General features: G+C 44.0%; 1 protein-coding gene across 1 annotated transcript; it reads left to right on the top strand.

Moving 5' to 3' along the window:
* Nucleotides 1–3,716: 3,716 nt before the first annotated feature.
* Nucleotides 3,717–22,933, top strand: POLR1H (RNA polymerase I subunit H). Its single transcript, XM_082256804.1, has 5 exons — nucleotides 3,717–3,818; nucleotides 4,016–4,146; nucleotides 8,595–8,698; nucleotides 16,922–17,031; nucleotides 22,844–22,933. Exons 2-5 carry the CDS (start codon nucleotides 4,017–4,019, stop codon nucleotides 22,866–22,868), a joined length of 369 nt encoding a protein of 122 aa, XP_082112930.1. The 5' UTR covers nucleotides 3,717–3,818; nucleotide 4,016; the 3' UTR covers nucleotides 22,869–22,933.
* The last annotated feature ends 3,502 nt before the right edge of the window (nucleotides 22,934–26,435 follow it).

Genomic DNA, 26,435 nt, shown 5'->3' with positions numbered 1-26,435 from the left:
GGCAGGCCATACATTATACAAAAAAAGGGGGGGGGGGATGGTCTAGCTGAAATAGTTGGGTGTGATATCCGCAAGTGTAGCGGTCTTTCCCCTGGCTCTAGGACGTGGGCAGAAAAAAAGCTATACTGGAAGGGACCAGTAGACAAAAAGAAAGCCTTTTGAGGATGGATAATGAAACCACAGGGTCATGAGTATGGTTCAAGTAGAGGAGTACAGAGGTGTGGATAGTGCAAATAAGGGTGTATATAGAATAACACTTGTGGTGTAACCAATGTAGTGAGAGGTGGTAAAAATGATCAAGTCATGTGATTAACAATACGATACAGTGAGATGTATAAGTTTACACATAGATTGCAATGAATCAAACAGTACAGTACAATAAGATGTATAAGGCTGGCCATACATGTTCAACTTTAGTTGTACAATTTTCAGTTAGATCTACCGCAAACTGCATAATGCGAGGTCAAAGCTAAACAACACCTTCACTTGTATCCAATTGGGCAATTATTAAAGGCTTACCTATAGGTAAAAGTTCTCAAGGTGGGTTTACAACCACTTTAAGTTTGATGTTTTGTAATTCTTTACAAGCTATGGAAAAAATAAATTTAGGTAGAGCGGCAGCTGGAATTCATGAATACAGAGGGCAATTTAATCACTTCAGCTCCGGAAGATTTCACCCCCTTCATGACCAGGCCATTTTTTGCTATTCAGCACTGCTCTACTTTAACTGGCGATTGCGGTCATGCAACGCTGTACCCAAACAAAATGTATATCTTTTTTTTCTTTTCACACAAATAGAGCTTTCTTTTGGTGGTATTTGATCACTACTGGATTTTTTCTTTTTTGTGATATAAACGAAAAAAAAAGACCAACATTTTTGAAAAACAATATTTTTTACTTTCTGCTATAAGGACGGGTTTACACCACAAAAACGCACTTCAGATCTGTTCTGGATGCCTTTCTGCATGTGCGATTTTAGGGCGTTTTTGATGCATTTCTGGATGCATTCCAGATGCTTTTGTTTTTCATTGTACTGGGGTCTGGTACGCTTTTTATGCTTTCCAGTGCTTTCCATAAAGCTGGTCAGCAGAGGGAAGCATGAAGTTTGACTTGATAAAAACATGGTGGACCAACACCAGCAGATGACATATCATCACAGACTGTGGAAAATTTCACATTTTATTTGGAAATCAAGGTCCCAGAGTCTGGAGGAAGAGTGGAGAGGCACAGAATCCAAGTTGCATGAGGTCCAGTATAAAGTTTCCACAGTCAGTGATGATTTGGGGAGCCATGTCATCTGCTGTGTTCATGCTTCCTTCTGCTGACCAGCTGTATGGAGATGCTGACTTCATTTTCCAGCAGGACTTGGCACCTGCCCACACTGCCAAAAGTACCAATACCTGGTTTAATGATCATGGTATCACTGTGCTTGATTGGCCAGCAAACTCGTCTAACCTAAACCCCATAGAGAATCTGTGGGGTATTATCAAGAGGAAGATGAGAGACACCAGACCCAACAATGCAGATGACCTGAAAGCCGCTATCAAAGCAGCCTGGGCTTCCATAACACCTCAGCAGTGCCACAGGCTGATCACCTCCATGCCACGCTGCATTAATGCAGTAATTCATGCAAAAGGAGTCCCAACCAAGTATTAGGGGGCATACTATATTATATATGGACCAGTGGTGTACCTAGAGCATTTGAGCATTTGACATCTGGGGCGGATCCTATATCTGGCACCCCCCCAAACTTTGAAATGTAAAAAAAAACCCACAAAAAATTGTAATGTTTTCAAGAATATTTATTGCACAAATTTCACAGCCCCCCATCACAGTGCCCCTTGCAGTCTGCCCCCCCCATCTCTCTAATCACAGTTCCCCCTTTTACACTCTCTGCCTCCCCTGCACAGTCCTACCTTTGGCATAAAAAAATAGCTATTACTATTAGCAATGTGTTTAAGTTTGAGTAAGAGATTGGAGACATGCTACAGGAGATGGTCAGAGACTGCAGACATGATACACAAGATGGTCAGAGACCGCAGACGTGATACAAGAGATGGTCAGAGACCGAGGACATAATACAGGAGATGGTCAGAGACTGAGGACATGATACAAGAGATGGTCAGAGACTGCAGACATGATACAGGAGATGGTCAGAGACTGCAGACATGATACAAGAGATGGTCAGAGACTGAGGACATGATACAGGAGATGGACAGAGACTGCAGACATGATACAAGAGATGGTCAGAGACTGCAGACATGATACACAAGATGGTCAGAGACCGCAGACGTGATACAAGAGATGGTCAGAGACTGAGGAAATGATACAAGAGATGGTCAGAGACTGCAGACATGATACAGGAGATGGTCAGAGACTACAGACATGATACAAGAGATGGTCAGAGACTGAGGACATGATACAGGAGATGGTCAGAGACTGCAGACATGATACAGGAGATGGTCAGAGACTGCAGACATAGTACAGGAGATGGTCAGAGACTGCGGACATAATACAGGAGATGGTCAGAGACTGAGGACATGATACAGGAGATGGTCAGAGACTGAAGACATGATACAGCAGATGGTCAGAGACTGAGGACATGATACAGGAGATGGTCAGAGACTGAGGACATGATACAGGAGATGGTCAGAGACTGAGGACATGATACAGGAGATGGTCAGAGACTGCGGACATAATACAGGAGATGGTGAGAGACTGAGAACATGATACAGGAGATGGTCAGAGACTGAGGACATGATACAGGAGATGGTCAGAGACTGAGGACATGATACAGGAGATGGTCAGAGACTGAGGACATGATACAGGAGATGGTCAGAGACTGAGGACATGATACAGGAGATGGTCAGAGACTGCGGACATAATACAGGAGATGGTGAGAGACTGAGAACATGATACAGGAGATGGTCAGAGACTGAGGACATGATACAGGAGATGGTCAGAGACTGAGGACATGATACAGGAGATGGTCAGAGACTGAGGACATGATACAGGAGATGGTCAGAGACTGAGGACATGATACAGGAGATGGTCAGAGACTGCAGACATGATACAAGAGATGGTCAGACTCTGGGCTGTGATTTCACACAGCTGATCAGCAAGTCCTGGCTGTGAATCATTGGCCGGGTCTTGCTGACATGTCCAATCACAGTGGGAGCTGGGCGGGGGTGCACATGCACGCACTACGAAACCTGCATGTAGGTAGCGATCTGTAGTAGTCGCTAAATGGTTAAACTATAACTAATAGCAACAATTTTATTTCAGCTTTGCATAGAGTGGAGCGGGGTTAGCGCCCTGCCAGGTTTATAACGCTGTCTGTGCCCCCGTTAGGGACATTCATCCTCTGTTTAACATTATCAATCAATGTAATAGAAAATCCCACATTTTGGGTTGTCCCCATAACAGGAATAGAGGGAAAACCTTCCAATGGCACATTAGTTCTGGTGACACCCCAGGATTTTCTCTCATTTCCTGTTTTGGCAATGGGACAGGAAGTAAAAGGGAATCTTCCCAATCGAACACAGAAGAAACTGACAGGGGTTAGAACCCTCCCTACTAAAATGAAAACAAAGCTTTGCCTATAATTTTATTTTCAATACACGGAAAACGTCTGCAGATCACTCCACAGTTCTGTATCCTTTTCACTACTGGAATTTAGCCAGGGGCGATTGTTGAGGTTGTAGCCAGCAGAGGGCGCTGTGAAACTCTATGGTTACAGCTAGGAGTGCAGGACTTGTAATAGTTGCAGCAAGTGGTGGAGTGCGATAGTGCGTGTGTTATCGAAGAGAGGGCGGCGGGTGAGTACTGTGTGTGTGTGGTCGGTGTATATGAGCGGGATGCTGTTATCCCCCCAGTGAGGTGTCTGATGTTATGTCATGCTGGCTCCCGGGATCTGTCTGCCATAGGAAGCGCGGACAGGCCGCTTCTAGCATTGTTATCTCCCCGGATGTCCCAGCCTCACACCCCGATCACATGTCTGTCTTCTCCCCCACAGGATGGACTCCTCACGCACGTGTTTCAGCTCAGAGTCCGACTTCTGCTCCGATTGCGGCTCGGTGCTGCCCCCTCCTGGTATTGCGGACACAGTCCTCTGCCCCTGCTGTTCCCACCGCACACAAGTAACAGGTAAGGCCAAAGTGGGCTGATCTCCCTTCTTCACTCATCCTCCCACCTAGAAGAGGAATCCCCTTCTTCACTCATCCTCCCACCTAGAAGAGGAATCCCCTTCTTCACTCATCCTCCCACCTAGAAGAGGAATCCCCTTCTTCACTCATCCTCCCACCTAGAAGAGGAATCCCCTTCTTCACTCATCCTTCCACCCAGAAGAGGGATCCTCTACTTCACTCATCCTCCCACCCAAAAGAGGAATCCCCTTCTTCACTCATCCTCCCACCTAGAAGAGGAATCCCCTTCTTCACTCATCCTCCCACCCAGAAGAGGAATCCCCTTCTTCACTCATCCTCCCACCCAGAAGAGGAATCCCCTTCTTCACTCATCCTTCCACCCAGAAGAGGGATCCTCTACTTCACTCATCCTTCCATCCAAAAGAGAAATCCCCTTCCTCACTCATCCTTCCACCCAAAAGAGGAATCCCCTTCTTCACTCATCCTTCCATCCAAAAGAGAAATCCCCTTCCTCACTCATCCTTCCACCCAAAAGAGGAATCCCCTTCTTCACTCATCCTTCCACCCAAAAGAGGAATCCCCTTCTTCACTCATCCTTCCATCCAAAAGAGGAATCCCCTTCTTCACTCATCCTTCCATCCAAAAGAAGAATCCCCCTTCTTCACTCATCCTTCCACCCAGAAGAGGGATCCTCTACTTCACTCATCCTTCCACCCAGAAGAGGGATCCTCTACTTCACTCATCCTTCCACCCAAAAGAAGAATCCCCTTCTTCACTCATCCTTCCACCCAAAAGAAGAATCCCCTTCTTCACTCATCCTTCCACCCAAAAGAAGAATCCCCCTTCTTCACTCATCCTCCCACCCAGAAGAGGAATCCCCTTCTTCACTCATCCTCCCACCCAGAAGAGGAATCCCCTTCTTCACTCATCCTCCCACCCAGAAGAGGAATCCCCTTCTTCACTCATCCTCCCACCCAGAAGAGGAATCCCCTTCTTCACTCATCCTCCCACCCAGAAGAGGAATCCCCTTCTTCACTCATCCTTCCACCCAAAAGAGAAATCCCCTTCCTCACTCATCCTTCCATCCAAAAGAGGAATCCCCTTCCTCACTCATCCTTCCATCCAAAAGAGTGATCCCCCTTCTTCACTCATCCTCCCACCCAGAAGAGGAATCCCCTTCTTCACTCATCCTTCCACCCAGAAGAGGAATCCCCTTCTTCACTCATCCTCCCACCCAGAAGAGGAATCCCCTTCTTCACTCATCCTCCCACCCAGAAGAGGAATCCCCTTCTTCACTCATCCTCCCACCCAGAAGAGGAATCCCCTTCTTCACTCATCCTCCCACCCAGAAGAGGAATCCCCTTCTTCACTCATCCTCCCACCCAGAAGAGGAATCCCCTTCTTCACTCATCCTCCCACCCAGAAGAGGAATCCCCCTTCTTCACTCATCCTTCCACCCAAAAGAAGAATCCCCTTCTTCACTCATCCTTCCATCCAAAAGAAGAATCCCCTTCTTCACTCATCCTTCCACCCAAAAGAGAAATCCCCTTCTTCACTCATCCTTCCATCCAAAAGAAGAATCCCCTTCTTCACTCATCCTTCCACCCAAAAGAGAAATCCCCTTCCTCACTCATCCTTCCATCCAAAAGAGGAATCCCCTTCCTCACTCATCCTTCCATCCAAAAGAGTGATCCCCCTTCTTCACTCATCCTCCCACCCAGAAGAGGAATCCCCCTTCTTCACTCATCCTCCCACCCAGAAGAGGAATCCCCCTTCTTCACTCATCCTCCCACCCAGAAGAGGAATCCCCTTCTTCACTCATCCTCCCACCCAGAAGAGGAATCCCCTTCTTCACTCATCCTCCCACCCAGAAGAGGAATCCCCTTCTTCACTCATCCTCCCACCCAGAAGAGGAATCCCCTTCTTCACTCATCCTCCCACCCAGAAGAGGAATCCCCTTCTTCACTCATCCTCCCACCCAGAAGAGGAATCCCCTTCTTCACTCATCCTCCCACCCAGGAGAGGAATCCCCTTCTTCACTCATCCTTCCATCCGAAAGAGGAATCCCCCTTCTTCACTCATCCTTCCACCCGAAAGAGGAATCCCCTTCTTCACTCATCCTTCCACCCGAAAGAGGGATCTCCTCCTTCACTCATCCTTCCACCCGAAGGAGGGATCTCCTCCTTCACTCATCCTTCCACCCGAAGGAGGGATCTCCTCCTTCGCCTATCCTTCCATCCGAAAGAGGGATCTCCTCCTTCGCCTATCCTTCCACCCGAAGGAGGGATCTCCTCCTTCGCCTATCCTTCCATCCGAAAGAGGGATCTCCTCCTTCGCCTATCCTTCCATCCGAAAGAGGGATCTCCTCCTTCGCCTATCCTTCCATCCGAAAGAGGGATCCCCTTCTTCGCCTATCCTTCCATCCGAAAGAGGGATCCCCTTCTTCGCCTATCCTTCCATCCGAAAGAGGGATCCCCTTCTTCGCCTATCCTTCCATCCGAAAGAGGGATCCCCTTCTTCGCCTATCCTTCCATCCGAAAGAGGGATCCCCTTCTTCGCCTATCCTTCCATCCGAAAGAGGGATCCCCTTCTTCGCCTATCCTTCCATCCGAAAGAGGGATCCCCTTCTTCGCCTATCCTTCCATCCGAAAGAGGAATCCCTTCTTCACTCATCCCTCCACCCAAAGTCTACCTGAAAGAGGAATCCTGAGCTTTCATTTCGATAGCTATAGCCGGCAGCAGTGATCATTGTATTCTGACCGCTGGAAACCTGCTACTGTCAGAGCACAATAGTGCAATGGCAGGGATTCCCCCATCCACACTGACTGAATCTAGTGATTTGAAGGAAAGAAAATTGCATAATGTATGGCCTGCCTTACTTTGCGGGATAAACCTACTTACAAGCCCACTGAATTCTGCATTGTCCTTTATCTACCCACCACATGACCCATCATTTACCACCATCTTAATTTTGGGACCCGGCTGTGTCTTGCTTGTCTACACAGCCAGCCCCTGATGCTGTTCCTTTGATCCCACACTTGTACAGTCTGCCGCTGGTCCTATATGGGACTGAATGGTTAAAAAATACAATGCTTACCACTTCAATATCTGGCACTTTCCCCCTCTTCCTGCCAGGCCAATTTTTAGTTTTCAGAACCTTGAATGACAATTGCGAGGTCATGCAACACTGTACCCAAATTCAATTTTTATCATTTTGTTCACACAAATGGAGCTTTCTTTTAGTGGCATTTAACCAACACCATTTTTTTTTCTTCTTTTTCTAAACAAAAAAAAAATTGATGGGGTAGGGTTTAGGGTTAAACAATTTTGTAAATAAGTAATCTTTCTCCTTCACAGATGTGCACTGATGGGTACTGATATGCTGCACTACATTACCAATTTTGTCTCAATATCAGTCCAAACCATCCTCTCTGTTCCTCCCAAGACCTTTAGCTCTCTTGTCTCCTCTTCAGAACTTCTCCAGAGCCTCTCCCATCCTCTGGAACTCCTTATCCCAATCTGTCTGGCTATCTCCTACCCTGTCCACTTTTAGGTGATCCTTGATAACTCATCTCTTCAGGGAAGCCAATTCTGCTTTCAGCTTCCCTCCTTATATTAACATTTTTGTTTCTGCTTGCCCCTCCCTATTAAATTGTAAAGCGCTGCACAAACTGTTGGCACTATTTAAATTCTATATAATAATAACTGTAAGCTCGAAGCTCCCAAGAGCAGGGCCCTTCTAACCCTCTTTTATTGATTTGTGTTGTTGCTGTACTGTCTCCCTTTTATATTGTTAAGCGCTGCACAAACTAGTGGTGCTATATAAATCCTGTATAATATTAATAATATTCAGTGCTATGTGATTAAACAGTGCTGTGGCGATGTCCCCATGACACTCTGCATTCACAGTATGTCCTCAGTCGGCTGGGTTGAATGATACCTAGTGAAGACTGAGGACATCTTGTGGTGAAAGATAGTACTGTGGGGGACAGGGTAAACTTGAGCACTGCAGCCTGTGCTGAATTTTTATTGCTGCTGGTATGTATAGGAAGGTGGGGAGTCATTTTTTAAAAAAAATGTCCTGACTGGACTTTTTTATAGTCCTGTTGGGGAGGTTTCTCTTTACTTATTGTTCTTGAAATGTAGGGAAATCTGTAAAAAAAAAAAAAAAAAAACAAAAAAACTAGAATTCCACTCTTAGTTGTCACCAAAAAAGGTGTCCACGTTTGGAGACTGACCTTTATTCCTGTTTCTGGTAAACACCCGGTTTCGGGAGGACAATGTTGAAGCCTGCTGTTCCTCTACCCCCTAGAAATTGGCATTTAACCCTTGAAAAGCGGTGACTGGTTCTCTTTTGAAAGGTTTCCTTTCACTTTGCATCACTGTAGTCCTCTGCAGACATGAAATTTGTTTTTGCAATCTGACAATAATGCACCATTTCTCCTATAGATTTCCTGGGAAAGTATGTTCAGACATCTGTAATGTTTAACAAACTGGACACCATTGCACTGTCCAATGAGGCAGAAGAAACTGGAGCCTTAAAAGGACCCCTGGTAAGACGCTTACCCTGAATTCTCAAACACACAACTCTGCTTATTTGTACACACATGCTATACAGCCCACTACAGATTGTTCTTTGTAGTCTTCCAGTGTTTGGTAGAAGCACTCCCAGTTTACAATATGCCACTTGGAGCCACGTTCACCATTGTCCCCTGTGCAATAGGATATACAAGATGATCTGTATGATTCACTTTTTCCATCCTTTCACACCTTTTTGCTTTTTCTCTCACTGAGCACATACCCTGGATAAAAGCATCAATCTAATAAAAGGAGAAATAATCAGTCCTCACTCTAAGATTAACCTCTTCCTGCCGATCGTACACATGTGTCCTCATGAAATTGGTTGTTCTTCTGTAAATAAAAATAAGCTGCGCTAATGAGAACTGATGGGTATGTGCAATACACCAATCACAATAGTATTAGAGTGAGTATGGAAATTCACCCAAAAATAATAATAATAAATGAGCACCAAGTGCCAGGTGGGCAACAAAAATAGTGAATATGTGTATATCTGGTGACCACTGAATCACAAACATATGGATAAGTAAATGAATGAATAAACCTAAAACAGTAAAAACACTGGATGACCAGTGAAAAGCAAAAAATAAAGTGCAATAATTGTGACCGTAAAATCACAAACACATGAATATTAAGGTGAACAATAAATCAAATAAGGTTAGTCCATAATAGAACTTAGTAGAGTCCCAAAAATACAATCCAGAATCAAGGTAATGAGTGAAGTGAATGGAAATGATCCTGTAATGCTAATCACCACGGTGCTCCCACACAAGTGACATGCATGTCTCCTGTTAGCCTCTAATGTCTTAAAGGGGGATAAGACATTCTTCAGATATATAAATGAAAAAAGGAAATTAAAACAAGGAATAACTAAATTAAAAACAAAGGACGGAAGGTATGTAGAAGAGAATAAAGGGTTAGCCGACTGCCTTAATGAATACTTCTGTTCAGTTTTTACAAAAGAAAAAGAAGGACCTCCACTTGAAAGGATGACTAATGAATCGTTTGATGCATGTGTCTTTACAGAGGAAGACGTTCTAAGATTGCTGTCTAAAGTGAAGACAAATAAGTCACAGGGTCCTGATGAGATACACCCAAAATTATTAAAAGAGCTTAGTGGTGAGCTGGCAAAACCATTAACAGATTTATTTAACCAATCATTAGTAACAGGAGTCGTCCCGGAAGATTGGAAATTGCCAAATGTCGTGCCCATTCACAAAAAAGGTAGTAGGGAGGAATCAAGCAACTATAGACCAGTGAGTCTGACATCAATAGTAGGCAAATTAATGGAAACCCTATTAAAGGATAGGATTGTGGAACATCTTAAATCCCATGGATTGCAAGATGAAAAACAACATGGGTTTACTTCAGGGAGATCATGTCAAACAAATCTTATAGATTTTTTTGACTGGGTGACTAAAATAATAGACGGTGGAGGTGCAGTAGACATTGCATATCTAGATTTTAGTAAGGCTTTTGACACTGTCCCACATAGAAGACTTATCAATAAACTACAGTCATTGAGCATGGACTCCCATATTGTTGAGTGGATTAGGCAGTGGCTGAGTGACAGACAACAGAGGGTTGTAGTCAATGGAGAACATTCAGAACAAGGTCATGTTGCCAGTGGGGTACCTCAGGGATCTGTACTGGGACCAATTTTGTTTAATATCTTCATAAGTGATATTGCAAAAGGCCTCGATGGTAAGGTTTGTCTTTTTGCTGATGACACAAAGATATGTAACAGGGTTGATGTTCCTGGAGGGAAATGCCAAATGGAAAAGGATTTAGGAAAACTAGAAGAATGGTCAGAACTCTGGCAACTGAAATTTAATGTGGATAAGTGCAAGATAATGCACCTGGGGCGTAAAAACCCAAGGGCAGAATATAGAATATTTGACACAGTCCTGACCTCAGTATCTGAGGAAAGGGATTTAGGAGTAATTATTTCAGAAGACTTAAAGGTGGGAGGACAATGTAATAGAGCAGCACGAAATGCCAGCAGAATGCTTGGATGTATAGGGAGAGGTATAAGCAGTAGAAAGAGAGAAGTGCTTATGCCGTTGTACAGAACACTGGTGAGACCTCACTTGGAGTATTGTGCGCAGTACTGGAGGCCATATCTCCAGAAGGATATAGATACTCTAGAGAGAGTTCAGAGAAGAGCTACTAAACTAGTACATGGATTGCAGGAAAAAACTTACCAGGAAAGGTTAAAGGACCTTAACATGTATAGCTTGGAAGAAAGAAGAGACAGAGGGGATATGATAGAAACTTTTAAATACATAAAGGGAATCAACTCGGTAAAGGAGGAGAGCATATTTAAAAGAAGAAAAACTACCACAAGAGGACACAGTTTTAAATTAGAGGGGCAAAGGTTTAAAAGTAATATGAGGAAGTATTACTTTACTGAGAGAGTAGTGGATGCATGGAATAACCTTCCTGCAGAAGTGGTAGCTGCAAATACAGTGAAGGAGTTTAAGCATGCATGGGATAGGCATAAGGCTATCCTTCATATAAGATAGGGCCAGGGACTATTCATAGGATTCAGATATATTGGGCAGACTAGATGGGCCAAATGGTTCTTATCTGCCGACACATTCTATGTTTCTATGTTTCTATGTTTCTATGTATGGTTCCTCACAGCGCCACTCTGAAGAGATCCCAACTCCAGCAAACCCCCAGGTTACGGCCAGAAGTGGATAGTAGTGCCAGTAATGTCCACACGATGGAGCTATGATACAGATAAAACTCGCATGTTCAAGAAGCCGGCCGACTCTCGTGTAGCCCGTCCTCAGGGCAGCGCAGTGACGTCAGCACGCCGTACCCTACGCGCTCGTCTGCAAAGACTTCTGTGCTCCCAGCAAGAGACCAATCTCTCACGAGAGCTCCAGATCTCATTGTAATGATCGTGAACCAGGAGGCCTGGTTCCTGATTGCTGTGATAGCCTCTGATTGGCTATCACAGTGATCAGTCACTGGTACAGCCCGCCCTTGTGTTGTTCTCTTCTCTCGATTGGGAAAAAAAGATACATTATATTTGTTCTGCTTTGCAGAGGAGAAATTTTATAGAAAAAAAAAAAAATCAAGATAAAATAGCTAGATCAACATTTGGTCAGGGTAAAGGGTGCGGTCAATGGTCAGAATCAAAGTTCAGGGTCAGTGTATTTTGGGTAGGATTAAAAAAACATATAATTTTTTAAAAATGTGGCTGTATATATTTTTTTACTATTTTGTGCCAGTTTTCCTTTGATAATATTAAAAAACATGTTGTAGTTTTCTGCTCTGTGCAGTGGTTTTGCACAAAGCAGCCCCCGACCCTCCTCTTTATTAGGTTCCCCTTCAGCTCTCCTGGCTTCTCCTCTCCTCGGTGTGCCACCATAGGAAGCCGCTTCCTAATTTGGCACACCTGCGGGCAAACCTGTTTTTTTTTTGCACACGTTTAAAAAATAATTTTCTGGCTGAAGATTGCATAACACCCCAAAAACATTATAGGTTTTCTGAAAACCCAGACACCGTACAGTAGGGGTCTTTAAACTTTGTAAAAGGTAAGTTTACTGTCCTACAGACTTTAGGGGGGGCTGCGCTGTGACCATTGGGAGTAAGACTCCCCATTCACATATGCTGACCGTAGCTCACAGAATGGGGTCCAGTGCGTCCTTGTTCACCGATTTTAGGTGCGAATCGGGTCCGAATTTTTGCCTGCATTCATACCTGAATCAGAACCAAAGACGCACAGGACCCTTTTGAAATGGAGACTGCGGCTGCCCCAGAGTCGTGTGAGCCGGCTCCATTGGGAGCCTGGTCACACTCCTGTCATGCAAATTGGATGCGGAGAAACCTGCTTCCAATTCGCATATGTGTGAACCTGGCTTAAAAGTTGTCCTGGCATTAGTGGGAGTAAACAGTGCATCTTTGGCATTGGGGGAGGAATAGTGCACCATCATTAATGGGAGGAATACAACCATGTCCAAAAGTTATGAGAATGACACACATATTAATTTTCACAAAGTCTGCTGCCTCAGTTTTTATAATGGTATTTGCATATGCTCCAGAATGTTGTGAAGAGTGATCAAATAATTTGCAATTATTTGCGAAGTCCCTCTTTGCCATGAAAATGAACTTCATCGCAAAAAAAAAAAAAATTTCAACTGCATTTCAGCCCTGCCACAAAAGGACCAGCTGACATCGTCAGTGATTCTCTCATTCACATAGGTGTCAGTGTATACGAGGACAAGGCTGGAAATCACTCTGATTTAAAGAGGAAGTAAACCCTCCTCAGGAAGTTGTACCTATAGGTAAGCCTATGATAAGGCTTACCTGTAGGTACTGTAAATATCTCCTAAACATGTACGGTTTAGGAGATATTTACCTTTAATGCAGCCAGTGACGTCACTGGCGCATGCGCTCTGAAGGAACGGCTGATCGTGCCGTTCCTTCAGAGCCCCGTGCCGTGACTGTCGGCTCCCGCGCGCGTGTGCGGGAGTGACGTCACCGCGGCTCCGGCCAATCAGATGACCAGATGCCGCGATCCCGGAAGACGGGCGACTGAACATGTCGCTCGTCATACAGGTAAGAGAGCGGCACGGCGGGGGCTCGTTCTAAGGTAAGTATTTCATAATGAGCTAGTATGCGATGCATACTAGCTCATTATGTCTTTTCTCTTGCAGGTTGTAAAAAAAAAAATAATTTTTTAAACGAGTTTACAACCTCTTTAATTAGAATAACAGATTGAAAGCTTTAAAAGGAGGGTGGTGCTTGAAATCGTTGTTCTTCCTTTGTTAACCATGGTTACCAGCAAGGAAACGATCCAGTCATCATTGCTTTGCACAAAATGGGATTCACGGCAAGGGTATTGCTGCTATTACGATTGCACCTAAATCAACCATTTATCAGATCTTCAAGGAGAGAGGTTCAGTTGTTGTGAAGAAGGTTTCAGGGTGCCCAAGAAAGTTCAGCAAGCACCAGGACCATCTCCTACAGTTGATTCAGCTGTAGGACCGGGGTACCACCAGTGCAGAGCTTGCTCAGGAATGGCTGCAGGCAGGTGTGAGTACATCGGCACACACAGTGAGGAGAAGACTTGTGAAGGATGGCCTGGTGTCAAGAAGGGCAGCAAATAAGCCACTTCCCTCCATGAAAAACATCAGGGACAGACTGATATTCTGCAAAAGGTACAGGGATTGGACTGCTGAGGACTGGGGTAAAGTCATCTTCCCTAATGAATCTGGAAAAAAACGGAGAAGAAAAGGTGAGCGCTACCGTGAGCCCAGTGTCATGCCAACAGTAAAGCATCCTGAGGCCATTCATGTGTGGGGTTGCTTCTCAGCCAACGAAGTGGGCTAACTCACAATTTTCCCTAAGAACACAGCCAAGGTACAAAAGAATGGTACAGAAACCTCATGAGAGCAACTTCTCCCAACCATCCAAGAACAGTTTGGTGAAGAACAATGCCTTTTCCAGCATAATGGAGCACCTTGCCATAAGGCAAAAGTGATAGCTAAGTGGCTTGGGGGAACAAAACATTGAAGTTTTGGGTCCATGGCCAGAAAACCTTCTAAACCTTAATTGTAGTCAATCCTCAAGAGGCGGGTGAACAAAAAATACCCCACAAATTCTGACAAACTCCAAGCACTGATTATGCAAGAATGAATTGCCATCAGTCAGAATGTGGCCCAGAAATTGATTGACAGCATGCCAGGGTAAAATGCAGAGGTCTTGCAAAAGAAGGGTCAACACTGCAAATATTGACTTTTTGCATGAACTTAGTGTAATTGTCAACAAAAGCATTTGACACTTACAAAATGCTTTTATTTATACTTCAGTATACCATGGTAACATCTGACAAAAGATCTAAAAACACTGAAGCAGCAGACTTTGTGAAAATTAACATTTGTGTCATTCTTAAAACTTTTGACCAGGGCTGTACTGTCTAATCTATAGTATCGGTGGAAGAATAGTGCTTAATTATTGGTGTCTGTGGGAGGAATAGTGCCCCGTCATTGGTGTTGGTGGGAGGAATAGTGCCCCATCATTGGTATCAGTGGGAGGAATAGTGCCCCACCATTGGTGTCAGTGGGAGAAATAGTGCCCCACCATTGGTGTCAGTGGGAGGAATAGTGCCCCGTCTCTGCTGTCAGTGGGAGGAATAGTGCCCCGTCATTGGTGTCAGTGGGAGGAATAGTGCCCCACCATTGGTGTCAGTGGGAGGAATAGTGCCCCGTCATTGGTGTCAGTGGGAGAAATAGTGCCCCGTCAGTGGTGTCAGTGGGAGGAATAGTTCCCCCGTCATTGGTGTCAGTGGGAGGAATAGTGCCCCGTCATTGGTGTCAGTGGGAGGAATAGTGCCCCGTCATTGGTGTCAGTGGGAGGAATAGTGCCCCGTCATTGGTGTCAGTGGGAGGATTAGTGCCCCGTCATTGGTGTCAGTGGGAGGATTAGTGCCCCGTCATTGGTGTCAGTGGGAGGAATGCTGCAGTTTGGAGATCACTGGCCTAGAGCATAAAATAGTGGTACTTCTAATTTTGAATGTTACATAATATTTTTGCAAAGGTTTAGGAAATGCAAAATGTACCATGTAAATTTCAAATGTACCCTATATGTTTCATAATCAATGCTTTAAAACCCCCTCAGGTCATTAGTTTAGAGTTTTGCAGGAGCTCTGGTGCTAGAATTATTGCTCTCACTCTGGAGTGCGTGGCGATATGTAACGTGTTTATCGCAGTTAGATTCTTCTCCAGCCATATAGGCGGGGGAAACTGACACGGGGACCTGCAAGTGACATTTTACACATTTCCAGGTCTGCAAGCAGGAGAGGAGACCATGGGTGTCATTACTGGGGGTGTCTGGAAGCAATCGAGTGGCCGCTTACCTATCGGATTTCTTTCATCTGACTGCTGGCAGTCTGCTTGTCAGATATACACACACTCCCGATTGCTGCAGTGGGTGTAAAATGGGGGTTTTACATGCACTGCAGTCACTGGGAGCGTGTGTATATTTTAGGTCTGTACAGACTGTCAGTCTGTTAGGTCTGTATGATGTGTGGACCTGGAGGTAAAAGGGTTAATCCTGTATGGACCTGGAGGTAAAAGGGTTAATCCTGCATTGTATGTGGAGGACACAGAATTGCGGCTGGTTAGGAGCACCTTTAGGCCCCTTTCACACATACGGTCCGTTCAGTCACGTCAAATGTATCCGTTTTCCATCCATTTTTCATCAGTTGTTATTTGTTTGTCATCCGTTTTTCGTCAGTTGTTATCTGTTTTCCATCCATTTTTCATCAGTTGTTATCTGTTTGTCATCCGTTTTTCGTCAGTTGTTATCCGTTGTCATCCGTTTTTCTTCAGTTGTTATCCGTTGTCATCCGTTTTTTCGTCCGATCCGTTTTTTTTAACGGATGAAATATAGGGCATTCATCCGTTCGAAAAAACGGAAAACGGATGTTAAAGGATGATCATCCGTTGTCATCCGTTTTTACATAGAGATGCATTGATATCCGTTTTTCATCCGTCAATGGATGGATGAAAAACGGACCGCATGTGTGAAAGGGGCCTTAGAGAGGAGGCTTTGCGGGACCGGTTGCACCAATATAGGTGTCTGGGGTTTGGCTTCTCAAATACTTAGTCGGCTCTCAAATACTGTATGTATTGATTCGTTTGGCTTAAGAATAATTTAACTTGGTAAATTTGCAGGGAAACCTTCTTTGTGTTCACAAGTTGTAAAGGTGCCCTGCTAACCCTATGAAGCGATTATATTTCGAATTTCGCTTTAATATTCTATGTCACTATTGCATATTGATACATTGTGATCTTTGTGGCCCTGCCCTGCACTCCTTAGGAAGCTGTCTGATGTGCACATGTACCCAATATGCTTCAATATTGACAGGCTGTATTGTTGCGCAAAATCCAGCACTTGACAAAACAAGGTGTGTGCGTTGAACTACAATTTTTACAGGCACTTAGAAAACTCCTTTGTGTATATATGGGGCAGAACAATAAAGAACATTGAAGAAAAGAAATAATCATTGAACTGTGGAAATATAATGTGGGCCAGGTGTATTTTTGAACCACTATGGCTTCTGTGGAGTTGTACAGATTTAGGCCAGACCCACAGAGTATTTAATTTCTCTCTGCATACTGTAACATCCTTATAACTGTTCTATTTTGTACATATTCAGCTTTTTTTTTTCTTTTTTTTAGATTGATAGGCGTTGCTCACGCTGTGGGTATGAAAAAATGGTTTATTACACAAGGCAGATGCGTTCAGCTGATGAAGGTCAGACGGTCTTCTATACCTGTGTGCAGTGTCGGTAAGTGGAGATATATATATTAATGGTTTTTGCATGGTGTATATATATGTTGCTGCCTGCTTGCTTCATTTTTATGTTGCATGCTGGGGGAAAAAAAAAAAAAACATGACCTGAATTGGCACAGAAATAATGGCTAAAATGAATATTCTAATACAAGATTTATATAGCGCCAACAGTTTCCACAGCACTTTACAAAATAAATGCAGATCATACAGTTACAGTACAATTTCCTACAAGATGGTTAGGAGGACCCTGCTGATATGACCTTACAATGTAAAGGGAAGGGCAGGTGATACCTGTGTGAGGATGAGTTGCTCAAAGTAAGGTTAGAGGTGGGATAGGCTTCCCTGATGAGATTGCCTAAAAGCAGACAGGAGATAGCCATACAGACTGGGCCAGGGAGTTCCAGATGATCGGAGAGGAGCATGGGACGAGGTATTGAGGGTGCTGGAGAGCAGGAGGTCTTAGAAAGAACTAGGAGGATGGCTTGGATGATATTTTCAGATGAGGTTGGTTATGTAGCTGGGGGTAGAGTTGTGGATGGCTTTGTAAGTTGTCATTATTTTCAATGTAGCGGCGACTTCTTCAGTGACTTGCAGCTTACACGGGGATCAATCAGGTATGGTATATGCATATTTACAATGAACCAAGCTGGACCAATGTAACTATGCAAGAAAATCATACCTCAACATCAGCTTTAAAGGCTCACTTTTTTGGGAAAAAATAATAAATGCAAATATTTCTACAGGAAAGAAAAGTGCATTTATTTTTTCCCACAGTAGCCTGGAAAATATTGCACCTGTATACATTACACCCTAAATATGAGCGTAACGTGTAACCTGCTCCCAACGATGAACTTACTACCCTTTAAGCTGTATTGGCCTATAACAAATCTCTGTCCTGCCCATTAAAGGGGTTGTAAAGTTAGAAAGCTTGTTTGACTTCATGGATCCTATGCATTAAGATAAAAAGCCTGCCGTGTGCACCAGCTCCCCTCAGCCCCCCTAATACTTAACTGAGCCCCCTCTCTATCCAGCGATGTCCACAAGTCCCTCTGCCGTCAGGGCCTCTCTCTTGATTAGCTGAGACACAGCAGCGGTGCCATTGGCTCCCACTGCTGTTAATTAAACTCAGTCGATCAGGAGGGGGGGGGGGGGGAGGGCCGAACACCAGCTCTGTAGCTGAATGAACTCACGGAGCTGCAGCTCGGCCCAGGTGCCCCCATAGCAAGCTGCTTGCTGTGGGGGCATTCAACAGGAAGGAGTGGCCAGAAGCTCCAGCCAGGGACCCCAGAAGAGGAGGATCTGGGCTGCTTTGTGCAAAACCACTGCACAGGGGAGGTGAGTGTAACATGTTTTTTATTTTGATATAAAAAAAAGAGACCTTACAATCACTTTAAAGACTATTTACCAAGCATTCTTCTGAAATCGACTTCTTGTTTTCACGCAAAGCCAACTTCCTCCTGTGCAGTTCCCCTTACATTGTTTTTTTTTTTTGTACATATGTCCGATATTGTTTTGTAATCTTCAATTCCAGATAAGGACTACTACATTTTTCAGATAAAAATTTGGTTAGGCTAATTTTCCTTTGCTGCACTCTAGTGGTTTGCAAAACAAATCGGAGTTCTCCCCAATTCCAGTGTACACATTATGCATTTTCTTAGCAATTTGCTTGAGGAAAACAAGTTCATGTCTGGGCACAGTGGGGGAGATGTACTAAAGCTGGTGCAGCTCTGCAGAGTAACCAATCAGCTTTTAGTTTTTAAATGTCAAAGCTTATTGAACAAGCTGAAGTTAGAAGCTGATTGGTTCCTTTGCACTTCTGCACCAGATTCTGTGGGCACCAGTTTTAGTACATCTCCCCCAATGTATTTGAAGCTGTTTGGCTGGGCATAGAGCCTGAATTTACCTTAACAAAAAAAAAAAAATCACACAGGAACATTACTTGCCTTCAGTGTGATGTGTCCTCTGTGCTTCTGTTTTCTAGTTCAGTTTCTCCTCTGATAAAACCCTACATGCTACCGTAATCTTTTGGTGCAGCAAGGGGTAACCACTTGACTTCCGGAGGATTTACCTCCCTTCATGACCAGGCTATTTTTTGCGACACGGCACTGCGTTATTTTAACTGCCAATTGTGCGATCGTTCGACGCTGTACCCAAATAAAACTTATGTCCTTTTTTTCTCTCACAAAGAAACAGAGGGCTTTCTTTTGGTGGTATTTGATCACCTCTGGGTTTTTTACTTTTTGCGCTATCAACAAAAAAAGACCATTTTGGAAAAAAAAAAAAAGTTTTAACTTTAGGCCAATATGTATTCTGCTACATATTTTTGGTAAAAAAAAAAAAAAAAAATCCCAATAAGCGTATATTCATCGGTTTGCACAAAGTTCTAGCATCTGCAAACTATGGAATATTTTCATTCATTTTTTTTTTTTACTTGTAATGGCCGCGATCAGCGATTTGTAGGGGGACTGCAATATTGCAGTGGACATTCTGACACTTTTTGGGGACCAGTGACCCTAATACAGTGATCAGTGCTAAAAAATATCCACTGTCAATGTAATAATGACACTGGCTGGGAAGGGGTTAACCTCAGGGGCAGTCAGAGGGTTAAATGTTACATAGTTACATAGTAGGTGAGGTTGAATAAAGACAATAGTTCATCCAGTTCAACCTGTGTAGGTGTGTGTGGCTGTAGTCATCTCTCATACCCCTGAATGTTCTGATTCTTGAGATGTACGTCTAAGAGTCTTTTGAAAGCCACCATACTACCCGCGGAAACCACCTCTTGTGGTAGAGAATTCCACAATCTTGTAGCCCTAACAGTAAAGAACCCCCCACGTTGCCTGAGGTTAAAACGCTTCTCCTCTATTCGCATTGTATGTCCTCGAGTCCTTATGCAATCCTTTCGAATGAATAGCTTTTTTTCTATGCTGAGATCACCATTGAGATATTTATAAATTGCTAGCCAGTGTTTTACTACAGTATAGGAGGGGTTTTTACTAGGGAAAGAGATGGAATCTATTCCCTGCTTTGCAGGGGCACAAATTTGGTGCAGGGGTGCCACCCTGTAGCAGTAAAACTGTTTATAGGGCGAATCCTTAAGTGGTTAATAGAAGGGAGTAGCTGTTACAAGTTCTTTTCGGGAGCTCCTGACTATGCCTTTCTGCCATACTACAGCTTTTATGAATGAAACACGGTCTTTGAATGGAGGACAGGTGGATGATTGAAAGGTTACTATGAATGGAGGAGGAGACCAGAAAGGGCAGGCATTCTTTATGGGAGCCTGAACTAGAAGACAGAAGCACAAGGGACATATCAGACTGAATAAGTAACGTCCCTTGTGCTTATTTTGTTGTATTTGTTTTTTTGCATTTAGATTAAAACTTTCAGTGTGCTACTCCCCCCTCCACCAGCCCCCTTTAAACTTACCTGAGCCTGATGTCGATCCAGCAATGTCCATGAGAGCAGAGGCTCTCTCTCTCATCATTGAACAGAAAGGCAGCCGCAGGAGCAGCCATTGTGGAGGGAGCAGGGGACGAGCCGTGCTCTGTGTCAATGGAGACACAGCACACACAGGTGCCTCCATAACAAATGGCTTGCTATGGAGGCACTTGACAGGGGGAGGGAGCGGACAGCATCAGCGGGGGACCTGAGGAGGATCGGGACTGCTCTGTGCAAAACAATTGCACAGAGCTGGTAAGTATAATATGCTTAATAAAAAAAAAATGTGAAGCATTAATATCACCTTAAACGATTTGTAAACCTCAGATTTGAAATTTGAACAAAGCATATCCCTCTATAGTGTATACTTGTCTTAATTGAGAGCACTAAGTGTCACTTCTGTCTGCTGCTTCATTATTCTGCTATAAGCATGCGTTACTTCTGACAAGTTATCCTGACACCAAGAGAGAAAAGAAGACATGGGAGGGATTTCCAGCTGACTGACAGCCTCAGCTTTGTTCCTGTGTGCTGTGTGAAGGGGGTGTGTCTCTTCACTTCAATCAGCTCTCAGAGCTCTCCTCAGTGAGCTCTGCAGAGTGTAACTTCATCTCTCTGCCTCATTTTTTCTAACCATTAAGACAAATTTAAAAATGTGGGACTTTGAACAGTTGTAGAGGACTGCAGATGAACAGGTGTGTATATAGGAGGATTTGTTGAATCTCAGGGTTTACCATAACTTTGATGTAAAGTTTGAGTGTATGCTGCAGTCTCTTACCCAGGGCAGCCCAGATCCTCCTCTTCTCGGGTCCCTCTTTTGTGATCCTGGCACATCCCTCCTGTTGAGTGCCCCTACAGCAAGCATCTTACTGTGGGGGCACCCAAGCTGAGCTGCAGCTCTGTGTATCCACTCTGTACAGGCTTCACACAATGTAACTGCCATGCACACTTGTGGAAGTTCCAATTTCTGGGCCAGACAAAAGAAGTGGCCGAAGGCTCCAGACACAGAAGAAGAATATTGAGGGGAGATGGAAGTAAAGAAGGAGACCGCTGATATCGCAGAGCTGGAGGGGTTCTCTTCAATAGGGAAGTCTGCCATAATGCTGTGAATACTAACACATTATAGCTAAAAGCTCCTGGGAGCCCCAACATTTGGTCGGCGATTTACTTGAAATTGTTTGTTAGTACTGTGTTTGGGTCTTTGTCCTTCTAATTGTTGCTAATCCTCTATATTGGCATATTTTTGGGCAATTTAGTCCTTTACGCCTAGTTTTTTTTTTATAAGCTAAAGGCAGATTGTATGAATTTAAAGTTGACTGCTTGACTGATGTATAAAAAAGTTTAGTTTAAACATATCTTCGTGGCAATAACTGGTTTAATTTTTAGTGCTTCTGAGAATGTAAGCCAAAAATGCCTTTTTATTGAGTTGAAAAATAATTTATTAGACTAAAAAAAAAAAGTACATTAACCTTCAGCAACCAATCCTATTCCAATTCATTGAAAACATGACTGTAGGGTGAACTTTGCTGCTGCAGGTTAGTGTCCTTTCCCTTGTTCACACCATATGTGCATTAACTGATGGAAAAAAATACGCAGATTTGATTTGCACAGAATGTTGGACTTTTTCACACCTTGTACAGAGACGTGCATATTTATAACATAGATCTCTGCAAGGACACAAGTAAATAAATTGTTTTCTATGTGCCCTGTTCACACCACAATGTTGATGAGATGTGAGTTTTATTTGGTGCAGAAAACTGCATACGTGTTGCAGATTTTTGCACAGAAAAAATCTGCACATTAAATCCATGTTGGGATGTGAACAGGACACATAGAGAACAAGTGTTTTCTTTGTGCCCTTGAAGAGACCGGTGCAGAAAAACCCAGGTCTCTGCTCCACCCAAAAGGGGAAGCTCCGATTTTGTGACTTGATTCCCACTACTCTTAAACAATTGGCACTTTTGTGAAGCGGAGGGGGAGCAGGTACCTGAATTTGACAACGGAAGTTCTCCTCCCTCCCTCCCCCCTGTAGTCTTCTGGGACACTGACAGGTCCCATAAGACTGCATCCACCACTCACGATGTGCAGCATGACTCATGCATGTGCAGGGGGCACCTGGCTGTAAAGCTGCAAGCTGTCACAGCCGGGTGCCAATAGTGACGATGCCAGCGCTGGGGACCGAAGACAGCAGGTGAGACCGCCTAGGGTGAGCTCACCGCTGGATCGTAGGACAGATGAGTGGCTGTTTTTTAAAAGTCAGCAGCTACACTTTTCTAACTGCTGACTTTTTTATTTTTACCACTTTAAAGAAGATGTTTGCGTGAACTTTGATTCTTATGTATAAGTCATCTTGCTTTTTATTCCTTTTACAGCTTCCAGGAGAAGGAAGATTCCTGATGAGCATGCTGTACAGCAAGATTGTGTCTTTTTTATGTAAATAAAAATGTATATTTTGTACTTGCTTGCCCTGTTGTTACTTTTAGCAGAGGATCTGTTGTAATGTTAAATGTTACTTAGTAATTTATAAATTGATCAGGCCTCCTGAGCTTGCCCTGTGCTTCTGAGCCCCCGTTCACACTGGGGCGACCTGTCAGGCGACCTGGTCGCCCTAGGTCGCCTCCCATACAGAAGCTATGGACCCGTTCTAATAGGACACAAGTCGCTCCGACTTAGAAAAAGGGTCCGGAGCTTCTTTGGGGCGACCCGGAGCGACCTGCATAGACTTCAATGTTATGAAGTCCGTGCCGGCTGCTCCGAGGTCGCGGTGCGAGCAGCGCGCCGCGACCTCTGTGGTCGCCTGGGGAAGTCGGATCGCCCCAGTGTAAACAGGGCCTGACAGTCACTTTTTTTCTTAACATGTATTTAATTGTCTCCCAATAAGTGACATTACTTTTTAGTATTAAATGCAGCAGCATCTGTTCTGGCAAGTGTTTGAACGTCCTATTCTATGCCATGCAGCAGGTGCCACTGTGACACTGCAGGCAGTGGCCATCTGATATAATCACTTGGCTGTTGCCTTACATAATGCTTGTCTGTATTGTTTCAGCTACCTTTTGTGGCAGCTTTGTTATAGTGGAATTTTATCCAAATATTAAAATCACCCAGTACTTAGTATGTTAGAATAAATGCACCCCTTAGTATGCCCATGTCTCAAAATAATAGCTATAACATTATCTGTTGATCCTGACAGTTTATAGTTCCCATGATTTCTGTCCAATTGAATTCTACGTGGCACAGTATTAACACCCTTTCTTGTTCATGATGAATGGCATGTTGCATGCTTCCTCCTGCAGGTATATCCCTATATTCCATTGTGGGCATCAGTAATTAGAGAGGTGTGCCATGCCTTGCTGTGACAATCTCAGGACTCCTTTAAAACAATACACTATCATTGCCCTCCTAAAAGCCAGCCATAGATGGATCAAAATTCATGCTGCACCAGCCAAATTTAAAACCATCTATGGGCAGGCTAGTTGTACTAAAGTCAGTCTATGGATCGACTTCAGTACAACCAGCATGTTGTTTTTCTTTTTTCATTCAATCACTGCTGGCGGCTGTGATCATTTGTCTTCTGGTGGCTGGGAAACCAACTGCTGTCAGAATACAATAGCGCAGTGGGAGGTATTCCCACATCAACACGGACTGTGTTGATGGGGGAATCGAGAGATTTTTCTTTCCTTCAACCCATGGTTGAAGGAAAGAAACTTGCATAATATATAGCCTCCTCCCGCATACAGCCAATATATGTTAATCTGATGTGCTAGAGAGGCATGCTGGGAAATGTAGTTACATTTCAAAGAAGATTCCTCATCCTTCTGTCTCATTCAAAGCACAGCGGTGGTAAAAGGTCTTCTGCCGGGCTAATTTCTGGATAAAAAAGAGGCATGAAAAGTTTTAGGCCTGGTCCACACCTACGCATTTTTCAGTGCGGTTTCAGTTTTGCACTACAATCCATGTAACATGGTTTCCTATAGGTCTCTGTCTTTTTTCCACCAGTGCGTTTGTTGGAAAGAGTCAGTTTTTTTTTTTTTTTTTTCGTGCAGTAGGTTACGTTATTGGTTCCATACGGTGTTTGCACTTTTGATGCATTTCTGCTGCAAGACAACAGACACCTCCCAAAAACGCAGAACGCGTGTGGAAAAAAAAAACGAATCGGGAAAACGCATCAACTGCAACGTGCATAGGTTTGAACCAGCCCTAAAGAAAAATAAAAAAGCCACACATCCACTTTGAAAGAGGTATTTATATGCATGGCTTAATCTTGATGTGTTATTTGCCTATGGTACTACTATTACTGCATGGACACTGTGTTTAGAAAGACCTACCACACCGCCCTTTACTTGGTGAAGCTTGGATCAAGTAAACAGTTCTGCAGCCTTCACCTTTAAAATAAGTCCGCAATGGGATCTGTTCTTCTCCTTACTTAGGCAGACCATACATGGTGCAAACTTCTTTCCTGCAACCATGGGTTGCAGGAAAGACATTTTCATGATTCCCGCATCAACACAGACAGGGAAATCCCTCCTGCTGAGCCATTGTCTGCTCCCTGCGGGGGAAGCGATCCCCTCTGGGAGAAGATGGTGATTGCTCGTGGCTATAGCTGCTACTTGCGATAATCGCAAGCAAATCCAGCAGGGTGGTTGTACTCAAAGTGATTGATCAACTTGGTACATTCAGCCTTCCCATTAATGGTTCAAATCAAAGCTGGCTCCTGCTGAGCTGGCAGACATTCAGTGTATGGCGAGCCTTATTTAGGTGATCATTTTCCTGTCTGGTCATATACAGTATGTGAACTATTGTCTTTTCCTTTGTTTCTTTTCTTGCTTTTTAGGAGGCCTAGAGCTTGGAACTATAAAATTATTAGTTATACACTATATATAGACAAGACACTTGCCCATTCCACCTACAAATCAGCTCGTTGAGCACCTCTTTTTGAAAAACCACCAGGCTTTTCACATGATTTTCATGTGTACCTATAGGTATCTCATTCAGCCAAAAGAACATTTGTGAGGTCAGATAATGGTTTTGGTTGAGAAGAAAAGCCTTACATTCAGCATTCTAACGCATGTGTTTAATGAGGTTGAAGTCAAGGTTCCGTGCAGCCCATTTGAGTTCCTTGACACCAAACTCAGTCATATTAAATTCCTATGTATGCTGTACACTAACAGTACCTTTACTGGCAACACCCAGACGCAATCATTTGGAAGGGTGCCTTCATATTTTTGGCCTTATACTGTAGGAGGTGTGAAGGTTGGGTGTCTGCAAACCTTTTTACTCCATACAGGGTACTTCAGATTACCTCTGATTTAAGGTGTACATATGGGGTGGTTTAGGCATAATAAGCTGGCACATCTCCTGCTTTTCGTTTTTTTTTTTTTTTTTTTTTATATGGCACCCCAGTTGCATGAAAGCCTTGGGTTCTTTAGAAAGCAGTTGCAAGTAGACCTTACATTAGGGGTTTCAAACTGGCTGCCCTCCACCTGTTGCGGAATTACAAGCAACTCCCATCATGCCTTTGCCTATGAGAGTCATGCTTGTAACTGTCAGCCTTGCAATGCCTCATTTGTAGTTCTGCAACATCTGGAGGGCCACCAATGTGAGACCCCTGCTTTACATAGTTTGCATTTACCTTTCCTATCTTGCCACCATCTAAGCCTTCCTTTTGCCAGTGAGGCAAATCATCATATTGACCAAAAGGAAGTTTCAGGGTTACACTCTAAACATGCATTGCAGGTTAGTAGGACTTTCCATACACCCTCCTGCCCAGTCCCAGCATCCCTTCGACAGGGTCTGTATGCCCAGAGGGCAGAAAGAATCAAGAAATCATGTGAGCATTGTTATTGGCTGTCATAGGGGTCACATAATCAGGAGCCGGTGGATCAATTAGGTCCAAGAGCTGTCTTTGACAGCTTGGTCACTGTGCTGGGAGCGTGCTCCCAGTACAGAAATCTCTGCAGCCCATGG

Source organism: Pelophylax lessonae (assembly GCF_965119305.1).
Source record: "Pelophylax lessonae genome assembly, chromosome: 4".
Classification (NCBI taxonomy): Eukaryota; Metazoa; Chordata; class Amphibia; order Anura; family Ranidae; genus Pelophylax; species Pelophylax lessonae.
The sequence above is the reverse complement of the archived record's forward strand: the minus strand, read 5'-3'. Positions and strand labels throughout refer to the sequence as shown.